The 23,246-nt window shown below is 37.7% G+C and overlaps 1 protein-coding gene across 1 annotated transcript in view; it reads right to left on the bottom strand.

The window, feature by feature from the left end:
• Window positions 1-23,246, bottom strand: part of DNAH6 (dynein axonemal heavy chain 6) — a 286,898-nt gene that overhangs the window by 207,631 nt on the left and 56,021 nt on the right. The window contains exons 12-17 of the mRNA XM_069583083.1: window positions 20,371-20,491; window positions 16,451-16,602; window positions 14,152-14,304; window positions 11,186-11,437; window positions 7,635-7,763; window positions 2,971-3,084 (exon numbers count right to left, since the gene is read on the bottom strand). Of these exons, the coding sequence (XP_069439184.1) occupies window positions 2,971-3,084; window positions 7,635-7,763; window positions 11,186-11,437; window positions 14,152-14,304; window positions 16,451-16,602; window positions 20,371-20,491 (921 nt within the window). The remainder of the gene's footprint in view (window positions 1-2,970; window positions 3,085-7,634; window positions 7,764-11,185; window positions 11,438-14,151; window positions 14,305-16,450; window positions 16,603-20,370; window positions 20,492-23,246) is intronic.

Below are 23,246 nucleotides of genomic sequence, written 5' to 3'. Positions count from 1 at the left end.
GCATGTATCTATAAATATATCTATCAGTTACATAAACATGTAAGTGTATACATATCATCTCGGATGGTCATATGGATTGAAGGCAATAGAAAATTTATAAAAATGAAAAGATATTTGATGCCCATAGATGGGAAGAATTAATATTGTTAAGATGTTTATACCGCCTAAAACAATCTACAGATTCAATATGATCCTTATAAAAATTCCAGTGGCTTTTTTTTTCACACAAATACAACAAACAATCCTAAAATTTGTATGGAATCACAAAAGACCCTGAATAGCCAAAACAATTTTGAGAAAGAAAAACAAAGATAGAGGTATCAACCCCTTGATTTCAGACTATGTTCCAAAGTTATAGTCATCAAAACAGTATGGTACTAGCACAAAAACAGACACATAGATTAATGGAACAGAAACAAACCCACACATATATGGTCAATTAATTTACAACAAAAGAGTCAAGAATATATAATGCAGAAAGGATAGTCTCCTCAATAAATGGTGTTGGGAAAATTGGATAGCCACAGGCAGAAACAAAGTAATGAAATTGAATCACACACAAAAATAACTCAAAATGGACTAAAGATCTGAATATAAGACCCAAAACTTAAAAACTCCTAAAAGAAAACATAGGTATTAAGTTATTTGAGAAGGGTCTTGGCAATGATATTTTGGATTTAACACTGAAAGCAAAGGCAAAAAAGCAAAATAACAAATGAGAATCTAACTAAAAGGCTTCTGCCCAGCAAACCATCCACAAAAGAAAAAGTCAACCGATTTAATGGGAGAAAATGTTAGCAAATTATATATCTGATAAGGGGCTAATATCCAGAACTCATATAATTCAATAGCAGAAAAACAAATTACCTGATTAAAAGTGGGCAGAGGAGCTGAATAAACATTTCTCCAAAAAAGATGTAACAGGTATCCAACCGGTACATGAAAAGATACTCAACATCACTAACCATTGGGAAATTAAAATGAAACCACAATGAAATAAAACCTCATACCTGTTAGAATGGCTAGTAACAGAAAGACAAAAAATAACCAGTGGAGAAAAGATATGGAGAAAAATGAATACTTGTGCTCTGCTGGTAGAAATGTAAATTGGCACAACCACTATGAAAAACAGTATTAAGATTCCTCAAATGATTAAAAATAGAACTACCATATGACTCAGCAATTCCATTTCTGGACTTTTATCCTAAGAAAACAAAAACACTGATTTGAAAAGACATATTCATAGTGGCATTATTTACAATCGCCAAGAGAAAAAGACAACCTAAGTGTGTTCACCAATGGATGAATGGATGAAGAAAATGTGTTATATGTATACAATGGACTATTATTCCACCATAAAAAGAATGAAACTTTGTCATTTTGGCAACATGGATGGACCATGAGGGCTTTAGGTAAAGTGAAATAAATCGGACCAAGAAAAATATCATATAATCTCACTTAAATGTGGAATCTAACGAAACAAAGCAAGAGTCTAAAGTAAAACAACTAAAACAGAATAGATTGGTGGTTTCCAGAGAAAAGGGGTGGGTAGATGTAACGAGTGAAGGAGGTCAAAAGGTACAAACTTCTAATTATAAAATAAATAAATCATGGGAATGTAATGTACAGAATAGTGACTAGTTAATAACACTGTATTGCATATTTGAAAGTTTCTAAAAGAATAGATCTTGAAAGTTCTCATAAGAAAAAAATTATAGTTGTGAATGGTAACAAATGTTAACTAGACTCACTGAGCTGATCACTTTACAATATACACAAATATAGGATCATCATTTATACACCTGGAACCAATACAGTGTGTCAGATATGCCTCAACTAAAAATTTATAAACATTCATTTTTCCCTAGATACAATGTCTACTTTTTGTGCACTTCCTGGGTAAATTTTTCCCACTTCAGAAGCCACTGCCCTAATCTCTGGTGGGAATCAGAGCGCTTTCTAAGCTTCTTCTTTACTACTCAGGAGCATTTTCTACTTCTGAGATAACCGATAAATGAGTTATACAACAGCATTTAAAATTCTCTGTTATAATAGCATATATATGTTTGTTTGTTTTTTGCTTTCTTCACCAAAAGGTAAATTCTGTGAGAGTTTAGACTCTGTTCTTTTTATTCTCCACTGCTATCCACTGTGTCCAGAACATTATCTAGGAATCATTCTTGTGTCACTGTGGTTTAACCTAGATGTGTGACTTCTAATTTTGGGTACCAGCACAGGGAAGCTGAACCAGCAAATGTAAAGCAATATTTGTGAAGCTCATGGTATTTCTAGTATGAGCATATCACACTGGAAAGAATAGAAGGTCATATATTCTGTCTCCTAGAGGATTAATCCTTGTTAATGTTTGAATACAAGAGTAGACCCTAAGAACCAAACCCTATGATACTTGTCTCCCCTTGCGATACTTGTCCCCCTAGTTTACTATGATTAGAATTTACTATTGAACTCTCAAAGAAATAACCTAGATCTCATTACCATGATCCTATTTTATCACAGAGGAAAAGAAATGGCTTCCTTAAAAAAAAAAAGACAATAAAAACAGAACCTCAGCAAACAGAAATCTAATGTTGCAGATCATAAATAAAATTCTATGATCTTTAATAACACTTGGCTGTATGTATCAGGACAACACTGTATTCAGAAACCACAAAGCAGTTAAATGCCATATGGTGAGGTCCTTTGATCCCTCCTTCATTTAATGTTCTTAAACAGAGGACCTGAGAAGCCTGCCTTAAATAAAGCATTCTTCTCTGTGGTACTTAAAGATTTGTGTAGCAGAAAGACCTCTCTGCATTTCACTGGAAAGCTGATAAATTTCCACAAAATTATAATATTGCATATTTTACTGAAATATACCAGATTATTTAAAAACTATAATGCACACTACCATGATTTTAAAATTAAATAATATATGAATGATTTAAGAATTAAGAGTTTTTCTTTTTTTACCTTTAACCATTCTTGCTGGAGTTGATCCCATTCAGATAAAGAATCCCAGAGCAATTGTTTAAGCTTCAATTCAGCACTAACTTCTTCCAAAGCATCAAACTTGGACACTTCTACCTTTAAAAATATAATAAGCAAAATGTACAATTTAATTTTCAGATATAGAGATCTTATGTTATCTTCCTATTAGTAATTTTTGTTTTTTCATTTGTAAAAAACAAGTGACAAAACCCCACATACATTCAAATTTCTATTTGAGGGACAAAATATAACTTTATATATCCTTAGAACTTAGAAATTCTCAAAAGACACAAATATTACAGAGGTTTAAGGGCATTTTCTCTTAAGTTGGGTCATATCTGACTGGTTTTTCACATATACAAATGAGTCCTCAGAGGCATCTATATCCTTTCAGTTCAGTTCAGTGCAGTTCAGTCAATCAGTCATGTCTGACTCTTTGCGACCCCATGGACTGCAGCACACCTGGCCTCCCTGTCCATCACCAACTCCCGCCATTTATTCAAACCCATGTCCATTGAGTCAGTGATGCCGTCCAACCATCTCATCCATTGTTGTCCCCTTCTCCTCCCACCTTCAATCTTTCCCAGCATCAGGGTCTTTTCAAATGAGTCAGTTCTTCAAATCAGGTGGCCAAAGTATTGGAGCTTCAGCTTCAACATCAGTCCTTCCAATGAATATTCAGGACTGATTTCCTTTAGGATGGACTGGTTGGATCTCCTTGCAGTCCAAGAGACTCTCAAGAATCTTCTCCAACACCACAGTTCAAAAGCATCAATTCTTCGGCACTCAGCTTTCTTCACAGTCCAACTCTCACATCCATACATGACTACTGGAAAAACCATAGCTTTGACTAGATGGACCTTTGTTGGGAAAGTAATGTCTCTGCTTTTTAATATGCTGTCTAGGTTGGCCATACTTTTCTTCCAAGAAGCAAGCATCTTTTAATTTCATGGCTGCAGTCACCATCTGCAGTGATTTTGGAGCCCCAAAAAATAGTCTCTCACTGTTTCCCCATCAATTTGCCATGAAGTGATGGGATTGGGTGTCATAATCTTAGTTTTCTGAATGTTGAGTTTTAAATCAACTTTTTCATTCTTCTCTTTCACTTTCATCAAGAGGCTCTTTAGTTCTTCTTTGCTTTATGCAATAGTGGCATCATCTGCGTGTCTGAGGTTATTGATATTTCTCCCGGCAATCTTGATTCCAGCTTGTGCTTCATCCAGCCCAGGTTTCTCGTGATGTACTCTGCATATAAGTTAAATAATCAGGGTGACAGTATACAGCCTTGAAGTACTCCTTTCCTGATTTGGAACCAGTCTGTTGTTCTATGTCCAGTTCTAATTGTTGCTTCCTGACCTGCATACAGATTTCTCAAGAGGGATGTCAGGTGGTCTGGTATTCCCATCTCTTTCAGAATTTTCCACAGTTTGTATGATCCACACAGTCAAAGGCTTTGGCGTAGTCAATAAAACAGAGGTAGATGTTTTTCTGGAACTCTCTTGTTTTTTTGATGATCCAACGGATGAGGGATCCTATATCCTTTAGGGCTTATATGTAGATGATGGAAGAGGGATGATAGAAGATGGGGAGAATTTTTGTGTGGTAGTTGGTGCAGGGGATGGGGAGATTTAAGATGGAGAGAACATTCTAGTTTCTCACCTATTTCTAACCTAATGGACTGATTACGAACCCTATAGAGAGAAAGGTTCCAAGAAAATCTAAAGAAGCCGTTTTCATGGCTTGGAGATTAGTTGCACAGAAACTATGAACCTTGAGATAAGCCAAGATTTCAAACATTCCATAGAACAGCAGTAAAATACACACTCTTATCAAGAGCAGTCAGAACATTCCCCAGGATAAATCATCTGACAGGGCACAAAACAAGTCTTAACAAGTTTAAGAAGATTGAAATCATACCAAGTATTTCTTTTAGCCACAGTGGTATGAAACTAGAAATCAACAACAGTAGGAAAGGTGGAAAATTTACAAATGTGTGAAAACTAAACAACAGAATCCTGAACAACTGATGAGTTAAAGAGGAAATTAAAGGGAAATAAAACAAATGAAAGTGGAAACAGCACACTATAACCTATGAGATGCTGCACAAGCAGTTATGAGAGGTGAGTTTATAGTGATCAATGGAAATATTAAGAAAATAGAAAGATTTCAAATAACACAACTTTACACATCAAAGAGCTAGAAAAAAGAGAACAAGCTAGCCCAACATTGTCAGAAGAAAGGAAGTAAGTTCATAGTGGAAATAAATAAAATAGGGATCAGAAGAATAATAGAAAAGATCAATGAAACTAAAAAGCATTTTTAAAAAGACAAATCTTTAGCTAGAACAAGAAAAAAAGGGAGGTGACTCAAATAAATAAAATCAGAAATGAAAAGGATACATTACAACTTACACCATAGAAATACATATGATCTTATGCCTGCATGCATGCTCAGTCATGTCCAACTCGTTGTGACATGTCCAACTGTAGCCCACCAGTCTCCTCTGTCCATGGGGTTTCCCAGGTAAGAATACTGGAGTGGGTTGCCATTTCCTTCTCAGGGGGATCTTCCTGAGCCAGGGATCAAACCCATGTCTCCTGCACTGGCAGGAGGATTCTTTACTACTGAGCCACATAGGAAGCCATATCATAAGAGATTACTATGAAAAAGTAACTGTATACCAACAAACTGGTTAACTTAGAAGCAGTGCATAAATTCCTAGAAACATATAACCTATTAAGACTGAATCAGGAAGGAACAGAAAAATAAGGAGTAAGGAGATCAAATCAGATATCAAAAACCTCCCAGCACAGAAAAGCCCAGGACCAGATGACTTCACTGGTAAATTCTACCAAACATCTATGGTGGGGGCGAGGGGGAAGAATTAATGGCAATCTTTCTCAAACCTTTCCAGAACATTAAAGAGGTGGGAACACGTCCCAACTCCTTTTACAAGGCTAGCATTACCCTGACAATAGGGATCTAGCCTTGTCTTCATTAAGAATTAGAAATGATTTCCTACACCTCTTAGGCCTTCACTCCTGACCCCCTAATAACCAAGAGCTGGAGAGGAAGGTTGGATATGAGGTCATCCTATGCTATGTGGTCACTTAGTCATGTCTGACTTTTTGTGACCCCATGGACTATAGTCCCCCAGGCTCCTCTGTCCATAGGGATTCTCTAGGCAAAAATACTGGAGTAAGTTGCCATGCCCTCCCCCAGGGGATCTTCCCAACCCAGGATTGAACCCAGGTCTCCCACAGTACAGGCAGTTCCTTTACCATCTGAGCCACCAGGGAAGCCTGAGGTCATCCTAAAGAATCATAAAATATAGATATGGAGTCTGGAAGGAGGGAAACACACTTCTATTTCAGGCTCTGGTTCAAGCTACACTATTCTTCCTGACCCAAAGGAGTGCTTACCTGGTATAGCTTTTTATCAGGTAATGTTTCATCCATAGTTGCCTTCCTACCTCACACTTTCCTGTCTTATATGTCAGTTAATTCAATCTGGGAACAACTTTGAACCATAATTGTCTCACGCACAAACTTCCTGCCTCAGGTATTATGTCAGCTGTACTTTCTAGTGCCCAGGTTATTATTTTGCAGGTTGCTCTACCAAGCCTCAGGTCTGGAGTGGAGACCTGCTCAGGTCTCAGAGCCCTCAGACCACTTTCTGGTCATCCATTTGGGGCTCTGAAAGAAATGGATGCATCTCCATGTGATGTCTAGACACATCTCTGAAATTTAGGGGAGACTATTAACACTCCTTCATTGCTGGTGGCCTCTGGTTTTGGTCTCAGGAATCTTTCCTATTTGCTTTTCTCTTTGTTCTCTCTAATAGCTATTCTGATACTTTGGCTCTAATACTTTGGCTACCTGATATGAAGAGCCTACTCATTGGAAAAGACCTTGATGCTGGGAAAGATTGAAGACAAAAGAAGGGGGTGACCAAGGATGATATAGTTAGATGGCATCACCAACTCAATGGACATGAATCTGAGCAGGAGACAGTGGAGGACAGAGGAGCCTGGCATGCTGCAGTCCATGGATTCACAAAGAGCTGGACGTGACCTAGTGACCGGACAACAACAATATCTGTTCAGAGCACTTATAACTCTCACTCATTTCTTTTCATTTTGGGGGGGGGCATATCATTTAGCTTTTTAATTTTGGGGGATCCATCTTTTCCCTGGCTCAGTCAAATTCTCTTCTTTCATCAAACTGGCACATCGAAACCAGAGCAAATGAGGCAATATTGATGGAATCAATAATATACACATGAATGAATGTAAAAGAAGCTAGAATATTAAGAAAGAATCAAGGGGTTTCAACTGATTAAAAAACCCACACACATTTTAACATAGAAACTACAGTTCGTGGTCTGAGTATTTGTCTATAATTCACAATAACTTTTTAATAAATAAAGATACTTTTTCTCTCATGTGTCCTAATCTTTAAACACTTCAAAGACAGAGAATATACCATATTTTGTATTTCAGATTATTCCAGTACAGTGACTGGCCTATAGGTGTCTAAACATTGAGTATTATTGAAAATGAGTGCATCAGTGTCACTTCTGTGCATACACAAAGATATATTTTATAGTTCTATATTTTAAGAACAGATGTGTAGCGCTGTCATTACCTTAAAATTCTTCTGATAGGATTTATATTGAAAAGCACGTTTTTGAAGATCATCCAGAACTAACAGCAGTTCATTCAACATGACCTTTATTTTCTCTTGGTCAGCATTAATGTCCAAAATCTGTGGATCCTGTAAAATTAAGATAGCTTTTGATTAGCCATTCCTACTTTTTGATGTATGCTATCAAATTACATGAATAAACATTTTTGAAACATATTTTTGCTAATTCCCTTTCCACTCTAATTTTTAGAAAATATATGAAAATGGTTGCTTTTCTTGAATTTTAAAACAATGCAGATACATTGTAAAAAGTACAGAAATGTATAAGGAAGTACTATGGGGATAATATAATTTTTAAGGAGTACCTAGTGCATTTTGCTTCATCTTCTTTCCTATATTACTTTTTTTTTTTCAATGAACAAGACTTCAGTTAAGGAGAGGTGAATGCAATATGGAAAAGAATGAAGGGAATATAAGGAAAATTATCATTTTACAGTAAAGGGATGATTATAATTTACAACAAAGGTAGCATTCTATTTGATTGAAGTTCATAAATAGGCAAAAGCAATTTATGGCTTTAGAATTCAGGGTAGTGGTTGCTTTTGGAAAGGAAGGAAAGGTTAGTGACTAGAGGGCACCCTACGGATACCAAGAACAGCTCTTGACTTGAGCAGTAAGCATATGGATGTGTTCACTTTCTGAGAACTCACTGAGTTGTACAGTTGTTACAGTTATGTACAGCTTTCTCTTGCAAAACACAAAAACACTTCAGTGTAAAAGCAATGCAAAGTCCTTTAGACTAAAAGTTGACATATAATAAGTACACAATAAATGTTAGCTACTTTTAGCCATGTCAACACATATAAATGCATGTTGTAATCTTCAACATCGGTATTGTATTCCTTTGAGTAGAAGTACCTCAACACATTTTATTATTCTGTTGAAGGACACTGAGTTTTTCCCATTTTTTTTCTGATTTGATCATAAGTTTATATGGTTTTGGGCTTCCCTAGTGGCTCAGCTGGTAAAGAATCCGTCTGCAATGTGGGAGACCTGGGTTCGACCCCTGGCTTGGGAAGATCCCCTGGAGAAGGTAATGGCTACCCACTGCAGTATTCTGGCCTGGAGAATTCCATGGACTCTATAGTCCATGGGGTCACAAAGAATCAGACACAACTGAGCAACTTTCACTTTCACTTCACTTTATATTGCTTTAAACTTTTGGGATAAGATTTAGTCAGTGTTAATAATTAAAGAGTAGATCATTATTATATGATATATTTTCACGTTTGCTTCAGTTAAGAATTATCCAGATGTCTATTCTATGGCATTGAAACATATATATTATCATATGTGAAATGAATCGCCAGTCCAGGTTCGACGCATGATACAGGATGCTCGGGGCTGGTGCACTGGGATGACCCAGAGAGATGGGATGGGGAGGGAGGTGGGAGGGAGGTTCAGGATGGGGAACACATGTACAGCCATGGTGGATTCATGTCAATATATGGCAAAACCAATACAATATTGTAAAGTAATTAGCATCCAATTAAAATAATAAATTTATATTAAAAAATAAAGTAAGAGTGAAAAAAAAGATATCTAGTCTAAGTTCTTAAAAAGTTCCTTTTATATCTTTAGGATAGCAAAATTGGTGCAAGTTATTCAAACATTCTTTATCACTTATTAATTTATACTCTGCCTCTTTCTAAGAGGGAATTTTCTAACATGTGACTAATAAAACTCTAAAATTGTGAATAGCTATAAAATATGCTAATAGGATGTAAAAACACTAATTTCAAAATAATAAATGGAAGCTAGGAAAAAGAGAATTCACTACTATTGAACTGAGTTTTTCCCACTTTTTTCTGATTTGACCATAATACTTAAAAATTTTTTTTAATTTAATTGGAGGATAATTACTTTACAATTTTGTGATGGTTTTTGCCATACATCACCATGAATCAGTCATGGGTATAAATGTGTCCCCCTATCCTGAAACCCCTCCCACCTCCCTCCCCACCCCATCCCTCTAGGTTGTACCAGAGCACCAACTTTGGGTGCCTTGCTTAATACATCAAACTTGCACTGGTCTTCTATTTTACATATAGTAATATACATGGAAAAGGAGTACACCAAGGCTGTATATTGTCACCCTGCTTATTTAACTTTTATGCAGAGTACATCATGAGAAATGCTACGCAGGATGAAGCGCAAGCTGAAATCATGATTGCCGGGAGAAATATCAATAACGTCAGATATGCAGATGACATCACTCTTATGTCAGAAAGTGAAGAGAATCTAAAGAACCTCTTGATGAAAGTGAAAGAGGAGAATGAAAAAGCTGGTTTAAAATTCAACATTCGAAAAACAAAGATCATGGCATTAGGTCCCATCCCTTCATGGCAAATAGATGGGGAAACAATGGAAACAGTGACACACTTTATTTTCTTGGGCTCCAGAATCACTGCAGATGGTGACTGCAGCCATGAAATTAAAAGATGCTTGCTCCTTGGAAGAAAAGCTATGACCAACCTAGACAGTATATTAGAAAGCAGAGACATTACTTTGCCAACAAGGTCTATCTAGTCAAAGCTACAGCTTTTCCAGTAGTTATGTATGGATGTGAGAGTTGGGCCGTAAAGAAAGCTGAGCATTGAAGAATTGATGCTTTTGAACTGTAATGCTGGAGAAGACTCTTGAAGAGTCCCTTGGACTGCAAGGAGATCCAACTAGTCCATCCTAAAGGCAATCAGTCCTGAATATTCATTGGAAGGACTGATGCTCAAGCTTCAATACTTTGGCCATCTGATTTGAAGAACTGACTCATTTGAAAAGACCCTAATCCTGGGAAAGATCGAAGGAGAGAGGAGAAGGGGATGACAGAGGATAAGATGTCTGGATGATATCATCAACTCAATGGACATGAGTTTGAGCAAGCTTCAGGATTGGTGATGGACAGGGAAGCAGTCCATGGGGTCACAAAGAGTTGGACATGACTGAGCAACCGCACTGAACTGAACTGAATGTACATGTTTCAATGCTATTCTCTCAAATCATCCCACCTTTGCCTTTTCACACTGGGTCCAAACAAGTCTGTTCTTTACATCTGTGTCTCCTTTGCTGCCCTGCATGTAGGATCATCGTTATGTCTTTCTAAATCCCATATATATGCATTAATATACAGTATTTGTCATTCTCTTTCTGACTTGACTCTGCGTAATAGGCTCCAGTTTCACCCACCTCATCAGGACTGACTCAAATGTATTCCTTTTTATAGCTGAGTAATATTCTATTTTGTACTTTTGATCATAAGTACTAAAGCAATACATACGTTAGTTGCAGTGGCCTGGAATTTATTCAGTACCTCAGAGAGATTCAGAAACACTTTAAATTTTCAGTAGCTGCTCAAAGACATTGTTAATTGATTAGAATGAAGCATAAACAAAATGAAAGCTAAACCAGATTAAAATGAAATATGCTTTCTAAATGGTTTATTAAAATGTAATAGCCTTTATATAGATTATTTAAAAAATTCTGCTTCAGCTTACCTGTGCTATCATCTTTACTTCATTCACTTCATTGTTTAGGTCTTCAAGATCTCTACCCAAATGCAGACAAAATTGCTTAATGCTTGTTTCTCTGTCACCCACAGATTTATCAATGGCATTCCGAACAGCAACAATGGATGGCTTCATAGTTGCAAAAACGGCAAAGTCTTCAGGAGGTGTGGGAACCTGATACTGTTCGATGAGCTTGTACATCTGAACCACAACATTCCCTTCATCATCAAGGCTTTCGATCTAAACGGAAACATCAGTTGCTCATTAAATAAATCAGTGTCCTGTTATACCTGTTAAGAGTGACTGATAAGAGACAGTCGCTGTGCACCAGGTTGTAAAGAGCCAGCACACAGAGGAGTGCATTTAATGCAGATCAAATTGGCTAGAGCTGGCTGGATGACAAATACAGTCATTATATACGATGCAGACAATGAGGCCTGGAAGTAAACTGTTCAGAACTGAGCACAGTTAATATTACCCTTATAAGTATTTACTTTTTCTCTCTCTCTTGTTCCCTAGTAAATTAAATAGTAGTACTCAGTCGCTTTAGTCGTGTCTGACCCTTTTGCGACTCAGACTGCAGCCCACCAGGCTCCTCTGTCCATGGAATTTTCCAGGTAAGAATACTAGAGTGGGTTGCCATTTCCTCCTCCCAGGGATCTTCCTAACCCAGAGATGGAATCCGCATCTCTTATGTCTCCTGTCTTGGGAAGCAGGTGCACAAGCACCACCTGGTAAACCTCAGATTAAACTTGAAAGTTACTTAAAGTTTTCAGAGATGGCAGGTGCTGTGAGGATGCTCAGCTGCAACATCTGAGATTCCAGGCATGTGTGCTGAGCAGTGACTGTCCCAGGGCAGCCCCTGAGCTGTGCGGACCATGTACCTCTCTGTGTAGATTCAGAACCCTGATTGATGAAGAGCATCATGCTACCCTCTAGTAAAGGCTTTTACTACCACTATTACTGACTCCTAAACATCTCTGCTCTGATGCCCTTGCCTCAGTGGACAGTGTCTTTCCTAATTTTCTGGCAAGGTCTCCCCAGTTTGAAGGGAGCTCTCCTTGCCACCACTCTGCCACAAGGTTATAGAGGAAGCATCCAGGTTCTATAACTTGACCCACCTCTTGGCGACAACTTAACCAGGGAGCATCAAATTGGGACAGAGTGAATCTAGCTCAGTCTGACCTTTCTCTTGACCTTGGGAAGAGTTGGATTGTATCTGTGGGCAGAGGCCATTTGCTTTCATGGGGTAACAAAACAGGTCCTAAACAGGAGAAGAAAACTGTGGAGAGGCTTTAGAGAGATGGTTCTCAACCTTGGGCTGTGTCCCAATCACCCTGGCAATACTGCACTACTGTACTCTGTACAGTATGGGACAGTAAAGTACACAAAAGCACAACCACTTATAGAGGCTGCACGCATGTGACAATGTATGCCAGATATGTGAACTAACTTCCCGTGATTGGATAAGCAAATGCACATTCACATCTGAAAATTCGCAAGTTGAAAATTTGCATGCAAGGGATTTACTGGAGAATTGTAATCTAGATATTAGTTATAATGGAAGTCATGATCCTTCTTAATCTATATTTGCATAATAGTCAGGAAACTTACTAGCAGGAATGAAAGAAACCCAAGTTAAACTAGCTTAAATAGGCAAGTGGATTAGGGAGACAACAGCAGATACAGAGACTCTTCTTGCCTGTTTGCTTGATGCCAGCCCCTATATGCCAGCTGTCGTATGGCACTTTTCAAGGTACTGTACTGTAAGATTAAAAATGTTTTCTTTGTTTTTTTATGCATTATTTGTATGAAAAGTATTATAAACCTATTACAGTATAGTACTATACAGCTGATTGTGTTAGTTGGGTACCTAGGCTCACTTGGTTGGACTTAGGAAAAAATGGGACTTACAAATGCACTCTCAGAACAGAACTCTTTTGAATTTAGGGGACTTACAGTATTATCATTTATTACAAATAAGAATTGCAATAAACTGGGGTTGAGAGCACTGGCTTTGTTGTCAGAGACCCAAGTTTGAATTCCAGATGTACTGTATACAGGTCTGTGATCTTGGACACAGTGACCTATTTTGGTCCTCATTCGCTTATCTGCAGAATAAGAATAAAAATTATCTATACTTCTTTCTGGTTGACTGCAGCCATGAAATTAAAAGACTCTTGCTCCTTGGAAGAAAAGTTATGACAAACCTAGACAGAGTATTAAAAAGCAGAGACATTACTTTGCTGACAAAGGTCTGCAGAGTTAAAGCTATGGTTTTTCCAGTAGTCATGTTTGAAAGTGAGAGTTGGACCATCAAGAAGGCTGAGGACTGAAGAATTGATGTTTTGAACTGTGGTGTTGGAGAAGACTCTTGAGAGTCCCTTGGACTGCAAGGTGATCAAACCAGTCAATCCTAAAGGAAATCAATCCTGAATATTGATTGGAAGGACTGATGCTGAAGCTGAAGATCTAACACTTTAGTCACCTGATGTGAAGAGTCAACTCATCAGAAAAGACCCTGATGCTGGGAAAGATTGAAGGCAGGAGGAGAAGGGGATGACCGAGGTTGTGATAGGAGAGGTTGGATAGCATCATTGACTCAATGGACATGAATTTGAGCAAGCTCTGGGAGATGGTGAAGGACAAGGAGGCCTGGCATGCTGCAGTCCAGGGGTCGTAAAGAGTCAGACACGACTGAATGACTAAACAATACTTCTTAAGCTTTTGTAAGGATAAAAAATGTAACATATGTAGAAAATGTAGTACATGCCTGACTAGTAGTGATCACGGTTAGCCGCCATTACGACTGTGAGGTAAGTCATCCACTTCCTTTGCCTGAAAGTGTTTCTGATATTCTGACAGCTGTATCTTGACCTTCAGTCCCTCAGTTTCTCTTATTTGCCTTCCTTCCCACAAGATTTGGAATAGTGAGTTACACAGAATCAACTCACCCTTTCCTGAATTTCGTCAAGAAATACTAAGCTGTTAACATATTCTATGGTAGTAGTTGGGACAAATTCAAGCTTGTATTCTGCATCTTGTGCCTCAGAGATGATGGCATCCACTTTTTTCTTGCTTAGACGAGGAAGCATATAATTCAGCACCTAGGAAAGAAGAAGGAACTATGAATCGTAACTAGAATATTCCTACTTTGTTATACATTTTAGATAAAGTCTAACTGAATGTCTGTTAAGTCAGCAGGCAATGGAAGAAGCAGTATATGAAAAGGCTTTTTTCCCCCACACTGAAACAATAGGATTCCTTTTGAAGATTATCTCCAGAATAAGTTAGATTGCACAACTTTTTAAAAAGTTTACCTAGGGACTTCTTTAGTGGTCCAGTGGTTAAAAATCTGCCTTGTAATGCTGGGAAAATGAATCTGATCCCTGGCTGGGGAACTAAGATCTCACATGCCACGGAGCAACTAAGCTCGAGCTCCACAACTACTGAAGCCTGTGGGTGCTGGCGTCTGTGCACCACAAATTAGAGAGCTCACATGCCACAACTAGAGAGTTTGTGTGCCACAAGGAAAGATCCCGCATGACTCAACCAAGATCCCATATCCTGCAACTAAGACCAGATGCAGCCAAATAAATAAATAATTTTTTTAAAAGTCTGCCTAAATGGTCTGATATTTTGTAAGTACCCTTTCTGTTACTTCGTCCTGTATAGTGAACATTGTGGTACCATTCCCAGTATCAACTCCACTTCTTTCGTGCTGGACGGTAGTAATGATTTGGAGGAAGGTGATCTCTCCTTCAGAAACAAAGATTGAGTCTAATTGGTCTTAAGGTAAAATGAGCATGGCTTTCTTTGGCTAGTGTGATTGGATTAGAGTGAACCTCTGACATTAGCTGATCCAATTAAGTAGAAACCCAAGACTTTTGTTTAAGGCTGAGATCTCTCTCTCTCTCTCTCTCTAGACATGAATAAGGAAATAATTATCCTATGGAGCCTTTGACTACCATTTCAGAAAAGTTAGGGTATATGAGCTTTAGGATGAAGCTGGCACATCAGAAGGAAGCTGGCACACAGTGAATGGAAAAAATCAGGTCTCTAGGAACCACTGAGTCACTAGATCACAGCTTCCTGATGCCCATCCACCCTCTGGACTTTTTCGATCCATACATTTTCTGATTGCTGAAGCCAGTTTGAAGTTTCTTTTGTTTTTTTTTTTTGTTTGTTTTTGGCTTAGTATACAGTAGTACTCAGAGTGCTCAGAAATGTTTGCTGAAATTGACTTTGCTTCAATTCTCTATTGTTTTCTTTTTCAATAGATGAATCAGCAAAGCTCTAGAAAGAAGTCCAATGCCACACAGCTAATTAGTGACAGAAAAGATAGTAGCACTCAGGCCTGCAGCCTTTTAGACAGGGCACTGTCTTCTTTCATCTGCACCAGGGGTCAACAGAGGTTTCCTGTAAGGGCTGAATAGTAAATGCTTTAGATTTGCAGGATATACGGTCTCTGTCACAACCACTCAGCTCCGCCCTTGTAGAGCAACCATAGGCAATACATAAGCAAACTGTCATGGTACAAAACAGGTAGCAGGCTGGAATGACCCTGTGGGATATAGTTTGCCAATCTCTGTTCTATACCATTGTGTCTCTAGAGGTATTTTTTAGAGTCTTTATTGAATCTGTTACAATATTGTTTCTGTTTTATGTTTTGGGAGTTTTTTTGGCTGTGAGGCATGTGCAATCTTAGCTCCCTAACCAGAGATTGAACCTGGGCCACTTTTAACTACTGAACCACCAGGGGAGTCCCTTTGTGGTGGGATTTGATGGTATATATGACTAAAGGAAGACCTGAAAGTTATCGTAGAAGCAATCAAATCTCCTCAGTTCTACCACTCACTAAAATACAATCAGATCTTTAGGGACAGTTTCAGATCAGGAAACCTCAGTATCTAGGATACCTCAGTATCCTAGAATCAACCAGTATTCCTACTAGGACTCTGAGCTGTTACAGCAATGTCTCCTCTGGAGGAAATCTTGAAAAGCTCCAACGAAGGAAAAAGGAGTGGATGTAAGAGGCTAGTTTAAGGACTTTTGTTCCCTCACCTGAAATTGACAATGCTTGGGACAGAAAGAAAAACATGGAACTTTCCCTACAAATTAAAGATGCTGAATAGACTTAAGCTAATTTTAAATAGCTGCAATACTAGAAAATAAAGATAGGCTATTTGCAGGAGAAAAATCGTAAAATAGTTGTAGAGACTATAATTAAAATTTTTCCTAGTTCATAGTTACCTCCAAGCATCGCAAAGGTGATGGAATTAGTTTTTCTTTTAGTTGCTTAGTGTCAATGAGCAGCAGTCCTACATTCCTGGTGGGTCTCAGAGCCACTGCGTCCTTGTGCTGTCTGTGATATTTTTCCAGTTGTTCACTAAAGAACTTAACACCTACACAGAATAATTCATATACAGCGAAAAACATATGTTAGATTTTAAAGGACCATTACACAGATATATCAAAAATCATTGCATTAATACACTTACATATGTATTTAAAATGAACTATCCATAGGTAGAGAACCTTGTATAATTTAAAAATGTTAATTCATGATGCTTTATATTTTATTCTTGTAATGAAGAAACTAACATTTCATAATGTAAAAATATTTTCTGGCTGTCGCTAAGAATAGCTCATGAAAATAACTTGTAATTGCATTAGAGAATCTAGTCTATACCAGAGTAGATTCTAGAATCAGGCTGGTTTGAGTTGGCTTAATCTAATGGTTCTTCCACATCATACCTCAAAATAAGTATGACTATGCATCCTTAGTTGTATTCGAGTCTTTGTGACCCCATGGACTATAACCTACCATGCTCCTCTGTCCATGGGATTTTCCAGGCAAAAATACTGGAGTGGGTTGCCATTTCCTCTGCCAGGGGATCTTCCCGACCCAGGGATTAAACCTGCATCTCCTGTGTCTCCTGCATTGCAGGCAGATTCTTTACCAAGTATATAAGGATATTAACAACAGAGAAAGTTTGAAACTCAAGAGATCAGGCATAGCTAAAGTTATTTCCATTCCTCCTCCCAACACCTCTGCCAACCCTGCTCTGCACATCAAAGTTAAGGCCATTGTCAACTTTGTCTGCCAATGCTGCAGCTGCATTTTGATAATCTTCCTACCTCCAATTTCTCAAATCACCAGTGGAAGGCAGATTATCTTGAAATCATACTATTGGTCAAAAACAGCTCTTACTAATACACATATAATACAAAACAACTCCTTGTCTTTAAAAACTCAGCTAACTTTATTTCCAGTTGCTCCCTCCACTTGAGTCAGACAGTTTTCCCTACTGCTTCCTGTTCTTCTCTAACCCTCTTCCACCATCCCCAAGAGAAAAGGTTGTTGATCCTTGCCTTTATTTCCATCACCTCCTGTTCTGGACACAAGGGGCAGTTTGACACAGTACAAAGAACACATCAGACAAAGTCTTAGAAAACACAGGCCCAAGTCTTTAACCCACCTGTTGCTCTGGCTAAGTTACTTAATCTTTCTGAGCTTCACCTTCCTCAAGATACAAAAAAAGGGATGACAATTATCTCTCCTACTCATTTTAGAAGGTTTTGATGTGTTTATTTTTGAGAAATGAAAAAATTAGGATATCCAATGATCTGAGAAAACCCCTGGTGAGGAAAGCTGTATAATGTTGCTTGACCTAGTATTTTCCAAATTTATTTGAACACAGAGTCTTTTTCATAGCATCATGTAATATCCTTCAGAATAGTGGTTCAAGGAACACCAATTTCGGAAACACCAATTTAGTCCAATACTTTCATTTTATACATAAATAAATTTAGATCAACTCGAAGTTAAATGACATATCCATGTTCAAAGGGAAACAAAAGAGTAAAGCCAACAGAAGAGCTCTCTCTTGATGAGATGGAGGAGGAATGGTTTGTATAGCAAACTCTCAAGTCAGGGGAAACAATTTCTAAACCACTTACTCACTGTGTAATCTTGGAGTTGCCTTATCTCTATATTTCCACTTACCTATTTGTTAAGTGAGAATATGCACCTATATAGAATTATGAGGATTAGATAAAATAGATTAGATGAGACAGCACAGCACCTATCATAAGTGCTTAGCAAGTATGGAAAATATTAGTAGACACTGACTTTTATAGAAATTTAGTGGTTTCTAAATTTATGGCTGATTATTTCAGAAAGCCAGAGTCTGTCTTCTGATCACCTTCTGGAGCTAAACAAAGGACAGTCTGGCTAAAAGTTTGGTTAAACAGACATTTATTAAGTATAATAAACTATAATATATCTTAGGCTTCCCAGGTGGCACTTGTGGTAAAGAATTCCCCTGCCAATGCAGGAGACATAACAGATGCGGGTTCAGTCCCTGGGTGGGGAAGATCCCTCTGGAAGAGGAAATGGCAATCCGCTCTAGAATTCTTGCCTGGGAAGTCTCATGTACAGAAGAACTTGGAGGGCTCCAGTCCATGGAATCACAAAGACTTGGACATGACTGAGCATCTGAGCACAATATGTCGTAGGCAGTGTTATAGTAATTTGAGGGAATATGGTATAACAGGCAAGGCATGGTATCCAAGGGGCAAAGCTACGTTCTAATGGGAAATACTGGGTTCAGAGGTTTAGGAAGTACAAGAAAGTTCCTAAAAGAGGAAGAAAACAACTTTTAGGAGTCCAGGCCAATCTACTCCAGATTCCCAGACAACAAATGGCTAATACCTATGATACCCTGGTTCAGAGATTGAGACAGGATTGACAAGCCAAGGCAGGACTAGATGAAGGGCAATCTGGGAGCGTGGTAGCCTTATCCAGTTAGGTAACCGGTGAGGGAGTAAAGCCATCTAACATGAGGAACATGGAGACTCAGAGGCCTTGGCTCAAGGCTGTGAGCAGGCGATCTAGATGGTTAGAACTGGTTATTTGGATTAGTCTATTTCATGCTGAAATGCCAGGCTCCACATCTTACTGTTACCATGGTGCCACCATAGTACCGGTCAGTTCCCTTCAGTTCAACACACACTAAGTCTCAGTGTGACAGCGTTGGTGAAGAATGGTAGAAATGAACGTGTCTAATTTTTTTTTTTAATTTCTTAAGTAGAACCCCATTTTCGTTTCTTGAGCAAGTTAGTGCTCTGGAGAAAAAAGGTCTGTTTCAACTTTTCAAAACTTAAAGAGACATAAAAAGTAAATACAGTGTCTATTCTTGGATTAGATTCTGGGCCAAACCAGCTGCAAACTGCTTTATTTGGCAGATTCTGAATATGGACTAAATGTTGATTTTAGAGATTTTTTTCTCAGGTGTGAAAATATTTTGGTTTTGTAGGGAGATGCTTTTTGAAGATGCATATTGAAGTATTTCATTTAGGGACTGGCATGTCTAATTTACTTTAAAATATTTCAGTGTAGTAAAAATAATGAATTGAAAGAAAAACACAAGAATCTACAGAAAAAAAATAGTGCTCATTCATGAGGCAAAGTATCAGAGTAAACATTTTTGTGCATGAGAGAGAAAAAAAAGAATAAAACCAGTTAATGAAACAACAGCAACAAAAGAAGAATATGGGTATGCTTCACATTTTTAAATGGTAATAATGAATGCTATATACTTAATTTTCATAATCATTTGGAAACTTTCTTGCCTGAAATTTCACTTGGGCATTGTATTTTATTTTCTTTGGTTGAATAAAAATAAATTTAATAAAATAACTTCTCCATGGTTCGAATCTCATGACTAAGGTGTCGATTCATACCTACCCGGTTGCAATAGGGCTGTACAAATAGAGTAACTTGAATTCCTGAGACAGAATGAATTCCTGAGATACATGTTACACTATGTAAACATTTTTTAAGGAATCTGAGGGGAAAACATTCCTTTCAACTCCTTTCCATATAGAGGCTATATGACCTTGGCACTGGTACAGCTTCATACTAAAAGATAAGCTCTTGGGGAAGAATTCCTTCCCATAATGTTTTGAAATAAAACATAACAGTAAAAGTAAAGAAAAAAGTGGTTCTACAGAAAGTAATCTAGAAATGAATAAACTCTTGTGTTTTGTCATGCCAGCTCCTTTCGGCTACCATCTCTGTCACCACACACCACAAAACAGAAACCTAGACCATGCTAAAGCTTGATATGACTCTTAGATATAATTAGCAAGGACAAATGAAAACTTACCAGGTTCTTGAAGTTTAAGATCTTGTAAATCAAGACTTTCATTTTCCTTGAAGAATATTTGAAACTTTTCAAATGTAGCTGCATATAATTGGGCAGATTCAAATGCTGCCTGTATCGCTTCCTAAACATCATATAAAATAAAAACAAACAAAACGATATTTTTCCTGAGCAGAATTTAATTTTATACAACTAAAAAATGCAGATGCACACTATGCTGTGACCTGGGGATATGTAAGTGAGAGAAAAGGTACCATGCTTGATGACAAAGGGCAGTTAATAAATTCTCTTATGAAACTTAAAAAAAAAAGTCTTTAAATGTGACTTTCAAAGAATTGTTCCTTATGATTAAAAAGAAGTAAACGTGTAATTTTTTAGCTTCATGGTGAACTTATACATCACTAGTAGATATATGGCAAGAGACAATGTCTATTTATTTTCCAAATTGCAAATTTTATGTCTTGGTTTAAGTGTTTTTGAGCGAAGGCAAAACCATTTAGCATATATGCAAAATTACTTGCCTAATCTCATTATTAAATTCTCTATGCTGGCAAGTCTCCTATTTCAAAATGTCTTCAGAATTTGCCCTAATAAATACTTTCCCTCACTTTGATTAAACTTGGCTCAAGCCTCCACTTCCCTACAAGACTTTTCCTATAATACCACGTCAGTACACATTATCATAGTTCAATGGCATCACAATGCCTGTGAATGGCAGCTAGGACTTGTTTCTCGTTGATCTTGGCCTATTACTCCCTGGCTACACTCCGTTGCCTTCTCTTAATATTTCCTACTAAGACTTCTTGCAAATGACTGCAATTTGCCCCAAGGAAAACTAGAGACGATCAATGGAATTGCTCATTCCCAACACACCACTGCTAGGGTAGGTAGCTCAGACTCTTGCTTTACATACTTAGTGAGTAGTGGTAGGAATTTTAATTACAAACACTAGTACATACCCTAGATGGCTATATTTAGATATTTGTTCATTTATTTCCTTTCAATAGGCTTTGTATATAATCTTCCAGAATGTTTCTGCTGTTTATTTCTTTACATTAAAAATTGAAGGGAAGATACTATGTCAAAGTATATCTCCTTTGAGCAGATTTAATAGTGTCTCTGGTACATGACCATGCAAGTGTTAGGCAGAAACACAATGGGTGACCCCAAAATGGAAAGCTCTACCAACATGTTCAAATATGACTTTTAAAACCTCACAGCATAGCTGCTGGAATAGTTCAAAGAATTCCATATACAGTCACTGAATTCCTTAAATTTTAATAATATATCACATTTGCTTTATGACTTTCTCTCTATATATTATTTTACTCTGAACCATTTGGAAGAAAGTTGCAGACACAAGATATTTCTAACACTAAATATTTCAGGGCTTATTTAATAAACACAAAAATATTTTCTTAAACTGGATAATATTAATATAATGACTTAAATCAGTAAATTAGCATTGATACTAATACTATTATCTAATTACAGACCTTTATACAAATTTTGGGAGAAGGCAATGGCAACCCACTCCAGTACTCTTGCCTGGGAAACCCCATGGACAGAGGAGCCTGGTAGGCTACAGTTCATGTCGAACATGACTGAGCAACTTCACTTTCACTTTCATGCACTGGAGAAGGAAATGGCAACCCACTCTAGTATTCTCGCCTGGAGAATCCCAGGGACGGGAGCCTGGTGGGCTGCCGTCTATGGGGTCACAAAGAGTCAGACACGACTGAAGCAACTTAGTAGCAGCAGCAGCATACAAATTTTGCCATCTCTCCCAATAATGTCTTTCATAGTAAAATAAAAAACTTTTTTCCCCCCCTGGCCTACTATCCTATCCAGGATCAGGTATTGCATCTTGTCATATATCTTTGGTGTCCTTTAATCAGGACCAATTTCTCAATCTTTGTCTTTCATGATCTTTACCTTTTTGAAGAGTATTTTGTGTGTGTGTCTGTGTGTGTGTGTGTGTGTGTGCGACACTTCTTAATACTTACATTCAGTTATACATTTTGGCAATAATACGATGGAAATGATGTATGTTCTCCATGTATCATGTTTAAAGGCACATAATGTTGATTTGTCCCATTACTAGCAATGTTAACACTACTAAAGTGGTATCTGTGAGATCTGTCGCTATAAACGTACTATTTTCTCTTTAAATCAATAAATATCCTATGCAGAAATGTTTTGAGATAAAAGTCCTTTTTCTCACCATACCTTTGCATATCCATTTCAGTATGCATTGGAGATTCTCACCTATCTCTATGGTTGCTATAGAAGTGGTGGTAAAGTGCTATAAAGTGGTGATCTTTTTTTAGGTTTTCCTTCTACGTTTACTAGTTGGCATTTTACTGTAAGGAAGAGCTTTCCATTGTCACTCCATCGATTCATTCATTTATTCATAAAATATTGCTTATGTATTCTTACTTTCAAACACTGTTATAACCATTACTTATTTTAATGGTCAGATTGTTCTAGAGAGACCCTTCAAGTTGGCTTTTTAATCTTTTCTGGAGGTCTCCATTAGTTCTTAGACATCTTCTTATTTGTGTGTGGGAGGGTGGGGTAGAGGACCTTTCCTGGTGGCTAGATGGTAATGAATCTGCCTGCAATGAAGGAGACTCTGGTTCAATTCCTGGATTGGGAAGATCCCCTGGAAAAGTAAATGGCAACCCATTTCAGTATTCTTGCCTGGGAAATTCCATTGACAGAGGAGCCTGGCAAGCTAACAGTCTATGGTGTCACAAAGAGTCAGACATGACTAAGCAATAAGCAGTTTCTTCAGAGATAAGGATCTTTTGCTTTGGAATGATACATAGAAACCAATGTGTGGACACTAAATGTGCTCATCACTATTAGGATGTCAC

The sequence above is a fragment of the Ovis canadensis genome, chromosome 3 (assembly GCF_042477335.2).
Source record: "Ovis canadensis isolate MfBH-ARS-UI-01 breed Bighorn chromosome 3, ARS-UI_OviCan_v2, whole genome shotgun sequence".
NCBI lineage: Eukaryota > Metazoa > Chordata > Mammalia > Artiodactyla > Bovidae > Ovis > Ovis canadensis.
Note: the sequence above shows the minus strand (reverse complement) of the source record. Positions and strands in the feature narration are given on the sequence as shown.